This window comes from Carcharodon carcharias, chromosome X (genome assembly GCF_017639515.1).
Source record: "Carcharodon carcharias isolate sCarCar2 chromosome X, sCarCar2.pri, whole genome shotgun sequence".
NCBI classification, from domain to species: Eukaryota; Metazoa; Chordata; class Chondrichthyes; order Lamniformes; family Lamnidae; genus Carcharodon; species Carcharodon carcharias.
Genome location: NC_054507.1, coordinates 14,049,584 through 14,060,370, shown reverse-complemented (window position 1 = coordinate 14,060,370; position 10,787 = coordinate 14,049,584). Strand labels below are relative to the sequence as shown.

The following is a 10,787-nucleotide window of genomic DNA, read 5'->3' as shown; positions in this document are numbered from 1 at the left end:
GGGGCTTACAGGCATGTTATCACTCCTCAAAATGCAAGCTTGTCAAAATTCTGGCTGATTTAAAAATTACTTTGAAAGATGTGAAGTTGAAATGTTGCATAATGGGAGTGACTGACTGATGCTACTGTCCCATGTGGAGCACTTTTTGCTCAGTGCTTTTCTTGTATGGGGTCATCAAAAGCTCCTTCACAGAATCACACAATGCAAAAGAGGCCCTTCGGCCCATCGAGTCTGCACCGACACGTGAGAAACGCTTGCATTGTGCAATCAATCATTGCCATGTTGTTCCTGTATCAAGCCATGTATAATAGCCAGAAAACTAGACACTACTGGCATAGCCGCAAGAGGAAGTTTACCGTGGGAGAGCCAGTATACGTGAAAAACTTTGGGAAAGGATCATAGTGGTTACCGGGTGAAATATGATAGCTGTCCGTTACCAGCCCATATACTATTTGCCCCTAGACTACTTCCATGTGCTGCCTGTTCTTGCATCAGTCTGTACATCAATACTAATCTATGCAGCACTTGCCCTAAACACCTCAAATGTGCCAATTCTAAACCATGTATAAGGGAATGGGTTGCCCATGTCGATTTGTGCAGAGCTGCTCCGATCTGTGCTACTTGCAATCAGAATCCCTACGCTTAATGCTTGGCTACAAAAATAACAAGCTGAAATTGTTGCGACTAATTGAAAGCCAAGAGCTGCCAATGAGGGCCATGTGCTGCAGTTGTTCGCAGTCCTGCAGACTAGCAGAGAGTTGATGGAATGAACAGATTGCTAAAGGTTTCACCTTGGGGATCCAACTTCCCACTCTTGAGTCAACTAGATGGTGACTGGTGAGCCCTTCCAAGGTCCCTCACCAAGTGGCCCCCTTGTTTGCCCTCTTTGCTGTTGACTACAAAAAGACAACAAACACTTCACAGAATATTTCAAAACGTTTAATGTCAAATCTTCTATTTTACAAACATGCTCCCGAAATTTTGTTTTGAGAACACTGGCTGCTTTTAATGACAAACTTCTTCATACAACTTATCACAACATAAACTTTAGCAAAATAGAATATTAAAATAAATATTAGTAGAACATTAGACATATCAGGGAAAAAGATATTTACAAAATATCACAGAATTACTCACATGAAGACAATAGTGACTCAGTGTATGTTTAAATAAACTGGGCAATTATTTTGGATTAAACAAGCTATTAACTAAAGCCCACAAATCATGCTGTTCAGTTATTGTACAAGTCCTTAACATATTTGTATAAAATTCCTTTCTTGGATACTAAGATAGAAGACAAAAGGACATGTTTAAGGATTTGTAGCATAATCTCTAAACAGCCAACTCTACGATCAACTGACATCTCTGGTGACACTGGGGCCTAAGTTCCTCAACTGGCCCTAATTCCAGAGGTGCGCAGCGATGGAGTGTCACCATGGATAGGTCAGAGTTCAAAGGTAAATTTGTTGCACTCGTTTTAGGCCCCTAAGACCTAAGGGCATTAACTTTAGACCCCACTGCTCCAGCAACATGTCTAAACTGAGTATGTGAATGTGATTTGGCTGAAGCTTATCTTCCTAGATCATAAAACTTGTATCATAAAAATCACCTTTTTAAAATAAAGTTGCCATTTCAGTGTGCAGCTCCATCTGGTGCAGAAGTTGCTTTCTTATTATTCAAAGAACTTATAAAGCTATGGCTTAGGAATGGGAGGCTATTCAGCCTCTCGGTTCTGTTCCGCCATTCAATTAGACAATGGCTGATCTGTATCTTAGCTCCATACCCCTTAATATCCTTACATTAAAAAAAACTATCAACTTTTGACTTAATACAAAGGTACCTCTTTAAAACTGAACTGCGGCTAGCATCTGCCTTTGTTTTCTTCCTTGAAGGCACCATGGCACAATCTGTAAAGTGTCACTAAAGTAATTCCAGACTAAAATCTGGTTAAATATGGTTTACATGGCACGTTCACAACAAGAACTTCCCACCAAGGGAAAACTGACCATTCTGCCCTGCTCCCTTGCAACTGAACCTAACCTCTTCCCCAACATCCCCCCCCACGCGCCCCCCCCCCCACCCCATCCCCACCATGTCGTCCTGCCACAAGCAGCACAATTTGGGACACTTCATGTGCTAAGATATCCAATTATAATCAAAGTTGAACTTAGCACATGCTTTGCGCTGGAGAAATGATGCATGCATGAGCAGCTACAGTTTCAATCCTGTAGTCATGTCCCAGTTTTTTTTATTATTCGGCCATCAGACTCTTTCATAGAACAGAAAATGTTTCCGTTTGTGTGGGAGTTCATGACATAAATGTAAGACAGTCAACAATACATCCTGCAAGAAATTCAGGAGAGTCTGCTCTACCCAGAGAGCCATTAGAATGTGGAACCTGCTACCACAAGGAACGGTTGAGGTGAATGACACAGATGCATTTAAAGGGGAAGCTATGTAAGTGCATTAGGGAAAAAGGAATAGAAGGGTGTGCTGATTGAGATGAAACGGGGTGGGATGAGGCTCATATGGAGCACAAAGACTGGCATAGAAACACAGGACATAGGGACATATGAAATAGGAGCAGGAGGAGGCCATTCAGCCCTCAAGCCTGCTCCACCATTCAATAAGATCATGGCTGATCTGATTATGTTCTCAGCTCCACTTTCCTGTCTGCTCCCCCCCATAACCCTTGACTCCCTTGCCAATCAAAAATCTGACTCAGCCTTGAACACATTCAATGGCCCCGTCTCCAACTGCTTTCTGGGGGAAGAGAATTCCACAGTCTAACAGCCCCCTTAGGACAAAAAATCCTCCTCACCTCCATCTTGAAAGTGGAGACCTCTTATTCTTAACCTGTGTCCCCTAGTTCTAGTCTCTCCCAAGAAGTTAACCTATCCAAGCCTCAGAAGATAGACTGAAAGCAAATGAGGCAAACGGAATGAGAAAGGTGACAAAAACAGAAAGAAAATGGGAAAGAGAGACTGCCGTGGTGTATTTTTCAGAACAAATGGCTTTTCTCACATTTAAAACATGCACAATTTTCCTTACAATGTGAGAAGTGAAAACACTGCAAAGTAGAATTGCATAAATACAAAAAGAGGGTATAACCTTCAGAATATCCTTGGAACAAACAAACAGGAAAGAACAGACTCCTGGTCCGCTTTGGATTTTCATGCAGAACTGAGCCTATGAAAGGCACTCAGGCATTCTGTATCCTAGAGCGGGGAGGAAGACTGGGCAAATGTGTGCTAGCAAAACTAGTGTCAGCAGTTTCATCTGGTAGGACATGGAGAACAGGCTGCACTGGTGCAAACAGGCTGAATTTTGCTAAGCCAATAACAAAAGAGATTTGCATTTATATAGCACCTTTCATAACATGACATAACCAAAGTGCTTCTCAGTCATTTAAGTATTTTTGAAGCATTCGATGATTATTTAAAAAGAAACAACGTGCAGGATTACAGGGAAAAGATTGGCACGAAGTTAAAATGCTCAGAGAGCTGGTGCAGACACAATGGGCCGAATGGCCTCCTTCTACACTGTAACAGTTCTATGATTCTGTGAAGTGCAGTTACTGACATAATAGTGGAAACACAGCAGCCAATCAGCACACAGCAAAACAGCAGCGAGATCATTAACAGTTAATCTATTTTAGTGATGTTTGAGGGATAAGTATTGGCCAGGACACCCTTGCTCTTCTTCAAAATAATGCCATGGGCTCCTTTGTGTCTATCCAAGAGGGCAAAGGGGACCTTTGCTTAATGTCTCATCTAAAAGACAACTCTTCTGACAAATCAGCACTCGCTCAATACTGGCAGTGTGAGGGTCAGCCTAGAATATGTGCTCAAGTCTCTTAAGTGGAATTTAAAGCTATGGGCTTTCTGCCTCAGAGAGAAAGAGTGCAAACAACCGAGTCACAGCCGACACCTTGGGTAATATTACAAATACCTAGACCATTAACTGGGCTTATTTAATATTGTCCATAACAGGTTACTGCAGGCTCTTAAACAGTGAAATGTACCATTAAATTTTGTTTGAAAATTTGCAACGGTAGGTAAGCTTGACCTATCAAAAAGATGGGTAAAGTTAGCCTTCTCCTATCCGGCTTCAAAAGGACAAAAATGGTCAACTTTATGACACCTAATGTCCCCAAAATCTAAACTATGAGATTCTTCCTTTCCCGTTAGCTGATAATGCCAGGTATTATGATTACTGTCAGTCAACGTTAAGAAACACATGGGTGTCCAAAGACAGCTGGTCAGAGGCCTTTCAGGCTTTAGGAATTCAAGCCTTGTGGAAACCTAACCTTTCGGCTTAGCTCCAGCCCGAACAAGGGTACAGCCATCCTTCAATCGACATATTGTTTTCTGTTACCACCAGGCTTCCTTTTTGCCGAGCGCCGACTGTTTTAGCCTGTCTCATCCAATGCTGGCATCCTCCTCCTCCTCCTCCTCCTCCTTCCCCTACCCCATCCCCCACCTCCTCCTCCACTTTATTTCCTGTCTTGACTGCGTTTCAAGTTTTTGAAAGATTCTGGTCTGAAAACTGGCAGTTCCCACAGCATGTACTGTCAGCAATATATTTCTTTCTCACATAACCGGTGTCTTCAAGCCTTTGTGGTCACTGAATACAGACGCTACTGCAGGGCTATTTACAGACCAGCTCTGTTGTGAGGCAGTCAGCTTAGACATGCAGTAAAAACCTACCAGTCCCTCCAGTTACTGCTCCTTTTAACCCCTTCAGTCCTGCAATAAACTCAAGCTCTTACCATGGCTAGACCTGCTGCTCCGTTCTAGTCAGTATTACTTAATGATATAGATCCAAAATCTTTGTGGAGTTCCACCAAACCAGTCCTGCTGTTTGAACCAAAACAACTAATTTGATTGCCAAACCTTGGGAGTAGGCACTCAATCTGCAAGCTAAGAGCTAAGTCCTGCAGACTCTCTCTCTCTCTATATATATATCTATAAGGCTGTGTTCGGGGTGCAACTAGTTGTGGAAAAGGTCTTCCAAATGGTGTTGGTGTCAACCAAGATGGCAGCAGTGGAATGGCTGCAATTGGCCTCAATGCCCTTGGGCCAGAGAAAAGGAGAAAATCAGTCAGTGCTTCCATCGAGCCCTACTGGATAAAACAAATCTCGGACAGGCTATTAAGGACAGGGGGGAAAAAAAAGGGCCTGGTTGGTGGATGCTCCCACAGTCGAATAGCCAGCTGACAATCACCGCCTAAGGATGTGCATGACAACCTTTGGTTGAGACACTGTGTGGGTAGGGGAAGGGTCTATCAACAACTGGGGAGCCCCAACAGGAGTCAGTAGAGCAATTCTTTGTCATCGCTGCCTGGGTGGTAAACTGGCAGAGTGGGTCGCCTGCCCGTTACAGATCCTGTGTGGTTTTCACTCGGTTAGTATCGCCCAGAAAGTGCAGACAAAAAGAATTTAAAAAGAAAATCAACCCCAGTGTCTTCAAGAGGGGAAAAATCCGAGATGAAAATTGGGAAATAGCCATGGCAGATCTCAGACAAGAGGAGCAAAATGTTCGCTGTACAGATTTATGCCAGCAGCAGGTTTGAAGTTCAATTATAGTATGTACACCTCATTGCTTGTGGGTTCCCATTAAACTGAAACAGCTTGAAATAGGTTTAACTTGGAATAGGAAGGTGGTTCAATGGTGGAGCTGGAAAAGCAGCTGAGTTTGTTTGAGTGTCAGTCATCCTAATGGCCAAGCGTCCCAATTAAGAATCGGACATTGAGAAATGGGTTCTGACTTTTAAATGGAGAGGGTCAAAACCAAAATGTTTGTGAAGATACATAGCCTATTGAAAACAGAGAGGCTGTCAGTCCAAACCCCACCCCGCTGACCTCACCCAGTTACCACGCAGCCTATGATCCAGTTTCTCCTCACAGCCAACCTCTGAGTGAGCTCACTCCTTGGGGGGAATTTTCCAGCCCTGGAGTGGTGGGGGTGGGGTACGAAAAAATACAGCGAGCCGTTCAGAAGTGCCTTGACTTCAGCAGGACCGGAAAATCCCAGCAGGAGGCGGCGTAAAATTCTGCCCCTAATATCGCCTCAAACTTCATTTATTTCTGACCTGCGCCCCTGCAAACGTGCCTTGGGACTTCCCCCCTCCTCCCCCCCCCAATCTTAAGGCTGCAAGTTGCTGTTAATCCTTTCTCGTTGAGGGAGAGTTAATTTGGACTGTCAGGCAATGGCCAAAGTGAAAAAGGAGAAAGACTGTTGTGAGGGAAGAGGGGAAAAAAAAGCTCGAAACAGCTAACAAGGCAGCAATGCTAAAACAGCCATCAAATATCAAGTTCCTTCTCCTCATGTGGAACTGAAAGTGGAACGACTGAGGCTAGAAACCTCTAGACAGATTGTTTACAGCTTGCCCAACAGTGCGTCAGAGCTGTGATGGAACAGATTACACAGGTCGGAATCCAGAAAACTGAAAAGGCCAAAATTCTGCACTGCAGCAAAAAGAATTTGGGCAGAGCAAGTGAGAAGGGTGAGAGCTTGGCTCAATGGGTGAATATCCTTGTGTGTGTGTGGGCGGGGGGGAACGTGCCATTGAGCCTTTCAGCTCAGGAAAGGTCTCGGGTTTGGTCCCTGATCTGAGCCAAGTTCAGCCAGGGCTGCGAATGGGTTGGGGAGAGGCCATTGCAAATGGAGGGGGGAGGAAAAGGGGGCTCGGCTACCTGCTCCTGGTCACTGTGCGCTAACGGTTGCTGGAGTGGGTGCGGATGTCAGGCGAGCACAGGATGTGGAGCTGGAAGGGGGTAAGCATTGCCTAGGCCCACACTTGAAGAACAGCCAGTTGGGAAAGGTACCAAGGGCTGCTGGCACTTGTGGAACCTTACTGGGGTGGGAGTCTGTGCCTTTTAGGTGAGACAGAATCATAGAATGATGCAGCAAGGGAGGCCATTCAGCCCATCAAGCCTACGCTGGTCCTTTGCAAGAGTTATCCAACTCATCCACTCCCCTGCTCTTTCCCCTTAACCTTACAATTTTTCTCCCTTGCAGTTTAGGAGAGTGGGAGGGGGGGCGGGGAAAACAACTGGAAAGGAATAGTTAAAGTAATCTTTTACAGAGGACCACAAAGAGTGCACACAACCATTGCAGTGCACCCGATTCATCTCAAAAGGTCAAAAACGATTACACTTAACTCTCACAACCCGCACCGCCTTCCCCAAACCACCTGCTGTGTGAAGGCATTAAATGTAAGCAGTTTGGTCACCTTGCCTTTGCTGGTGCCCTGTCCATAATACTTCTAGCGGCTGTCATGTATAATTTTAGCGTTGAAAATGGAGAACACAATAAATAAATGTGCCGTCACTTTGCCTACAATTGGCTTTCTTCCTCTTCCACAGATCGGTTGAGCCCAGGGATATACTTCAGCAGCCTCTTCCGCAAGCTTTTTCTCCTGGACTTCCTTGGCAGTGTCCCAAAAGCAGTCTGGTTGTTGCATTTCTCCCAGGAGGGGGAAGAGGAAGAGGAGACTCCATTATGGCCAGCCTTGGCGCTCACACTCCTCGTCAGCGCCTTCTTGGCGAGCACCACCTCGTTGCTGTGGGTGCTGTGGCTGTCGTCGCTGCCCGTGTCTAAGGGGTCAAAGATACAAGTCTGATAAATGGGCTCATCATTGCCCTCCATGGCGCTGTTGCAGGTACTGCCACTGGAACGGGGCTGCCTCTGGGTGGAAGGGCTGGGGGAGCGGCCTTGACCAAAGAGGCTGGCTCTGACCGATTCGATAGCATCATAAACACTCGGATCTTTTGACACAATCCCTGGAAAGAGGGCAAAAACACCAGGCGGTGAGGACTACAGACTAGAAGGTTCGCCACTTTTACGCTGGCACTTGGGTTCCAAGAGACTGGCATCTTTGCACTAGCTCCTTCCACTCACACAGCCAAATCCAGCTCCGTTATCTTTGTGGCGAGATCGTAGACCCAGTTTCTCCACCGGATCTACAATTCTGCCATTGGAAAGGGGGAGGGAGCCAGCTTTAGCAGAGTAAGTGTGGGGAGCTAGCTTACCGACGAAGCCCTCCCAGTATCTGATTATAATCGAATAAGGGCATCTTAAAAGGTGCTTGGTGCAAAGTGGATTTAGACACATAAAACCATGGTCGTCTGTTAATAGGTGCCAGGGCAACCAGGACAGGCCAGACCTTGACTGCACACCTGGGCACAAAACAGTGAGAATTAGCAAGCTACCTGGCACTCAGTGGTAGTGAGTTAACCAGATCAGACGTCAGGTGTATTAACAGTTCAACATTAAACCAAAATAGTGAGGAAATCCTGCTATCTTACAAATCATTGGTGCAACCACACTTAGAATATTGCGTCCAGTTCCGATCGCCACAGTAGAGAAAGTGGCTATCAAAAAGATGGAGAAGAGAGCAACTGGAAAGACTGAGGGTTTGGATTATGAGGAGCAAGGATGCAAATTGGGCATGTTCTCACTGCAGAAGAGTAAGTCACAAGGGGATAAAATTGCTGTTGTTAGGATTCTATAGGCCTCGATAATGTGGACCATGACAAGCTGTCTCACCTTGTCCAGAACAGTAGAACCAGGGGACATGGTGTGTGGTTGACGGGGTGGGGCAAATTCAAAATTAATCTGTGGAAGCACTTTCTTAGTGAGGAAATGGTCAATCTAATGAACAGACTTGCGAGGGAGATGGTGGAAGGGGCTCGGATTGATTCAATTAGAGAAGGTTTCTTTCAGAATTGGAGTAATGTGAGATGTGAAAAAGAGGAAAGTGTGGCAGGCTGGAGAGGAACAGATGAATTTGACCTTTTGCTCCCATGTCATGCCTGGGCCTGTTGTGGATGGTGATTGATTGCAATGATTGGTCAACAACTCCATTGTTGTTGGATCATGGGACTGTCATGGTCAGGGAACTCAACAGAACAGAAGACGACCAGGGCCCATGCTCCTAGGACATCACAGTCAAGTCTCATCATGATAACTTGCTTGCACTTGCCAGAATGGTGGTTTCCCCCCCTCTTCACCTCCATTTGCCTGAGGCTGTGAGGCTGACTGTAGTGCCCTGCTGCCAACTTCAAAGAACTCAGACCTCGGATGGGAGAATGGGATGGTGCACTGCACCAAAGGGGGATAACTTACTCATCTCAGTGGTTTTACCCATGCAGGAGCCCAGTCAAACCGACCAGAAAAGGAGCCCCCAAGGTTCTATTCCTGGTCGGGACTGCAGCAGGAAGAGAGCCAGCCGGTCTGGAACACTAGATCAGCAAGTCCAGACGACCGGGTGTTCAAATCCCACTGCGGCCAGTTGTGAAACTGGAATCTAAACCAATCTGATGAGTTCCATGCTGGCAACATGCATGGTCATAACTTGGCCAGCAGTGCGCACAAAATAGTGTGAATGGCAGAACCTTCAGGGGAGTGAATCAAGGAAAATACTAACTTCTTGTGGCAAAATGCAAGAAGACAATGTTGCTGGGATTCTGAAGGAGACCACTTGAGCAATCTTGTGCCTGTATATAATGAGCCGTGTGCAATGCTGTCTCTGCCACTTGTACTGTCTCCTCATATTGCGGGCAGGCACCTATTTTGGGCAAATGCCATTGACCATTTGCCATCACCCACAGGCATCTAAAGCGTATTAAGCGCGCCGACTTTTGCGGGCCATTCAAGCAGCTTTTCGCGCCTTGTTCCAAAGCCGCTGCGCCCTTCAGCCCTCCAAAGTGCAGGTGAGGCCAAGCAGACCGCTGGATCATTATGGGGGCTTTTTGGCAGAGCAGGGAAGTGCAGAGATGAAGGTCCCCATTGTGCTTTTTAAAAGGTTTCTTGGTTGTAACAGGCACCACACATCACGCACAGGCAAATTGCTTTGGCACCAATATACCCACTACAAGCAGCAGGGATTGTATTCATGCCATGGTACATCCCGACCACTGTGAAGAAGCCTGTCGAGCGTGGCCGTTGGTAATGATCATATCGTCTGCATCCACGTTCATTAAAAAGGGAGGGAAAGTCCAAGCACTTAACATCTATTCAAAACTACCCCCACCTCTTGATCCAAAAAGCTACATGAATAAAGTCAGGGGGCACAGGGGACGATCCAGATTCAGACTTGTTTACAGTGGCCCCAATGCCAAAACTAAGAGCTTTTAAAGATTACACTTGATGCTGTTTATTTTATGACCAGTGTTTTTTTAGTGCTGTCTGTAACCCTGGATTAACACCGGGATTATAACAATGCTGTCAAGAAATCCAAAGCTACTCGTTCTATAAAACCTGAATGGTGGTCGCCTAACATGGTCTTTCACAGTCGCCAGAACGGCCACACCTCCCTGTTCCTGTGCCCCACCACTGAGAAGGAAGTGAGGAGGACACTTACCGTGCACCAGTCTCTGTTCCTGGACCATTAGTGACCTGTACTCTTCCCACTTCTCCTGCAGTGTTTGCTGGAAGTGAATAACAATCATTAGTCTGCAGCAGATCAAAGACCAAATACAGACGATGCCAGAATCCCTGTGAAGGTATACCAGGGGGTTTAACAGGGTTGGGGAAAGAATAGTGCAGCCCTTCAACAGAACACATGCATTTCCATGCGCCTTTCACAAACCTCAGGATGTCTCAAAGCACTTTACAGCCAACAAAGTACTTTTTTGAAGTATGGTCACTGTTGTAATGTAGGAAGCGCAGCAACCAATTTGCGCACAGCAAGATCCCACAAACAGCAATATGATAATGACCAGATAATCCGTCTTTGTGATGTTAGTTGAGGGATAAATATTGGCCACTACACCGGGGAG

General features: G+C 45.9%; 1 protein-coding gene across 2 annotated transcripts in view; it reads right to left on the bottom strand.

The window, feature by feature from the left end:
• Nucleotides 1-4,491: 4,491 nt before the first annotated feature.
• The window catches only part of tamalin (trafficking regulator and scaffold protein tamalin), a 31,861-nt gene continuing 25,565 nt past the window's right edge, over nucleotides 4,492-10,787 (bottom strand). Inside the window, exons 7-8 of one of the 2 annotated variants that reach the window (XM_041180395.1) lie at nucleotides 10,370-10,436; nucleotides 4,492-7,787 (exon numbers count right to left, since the gene is read on the bottom strand). In XM_041180395.1, the coding sequence (XP_041036329.1) occupies nucleotides 7,342-7,787; nucleotides 10,370-10,436 (513 nt within the window). In that variant the 3' untranslated portion in view covers nucleotides 4,492-7,341. The remainder of the gene's footprint in view (nucleotides 7,788-10,369; nucleotides 10,437-10,787) is intronic. The other variant, XM_041180396.1, reaches the window with a different exon arrangement.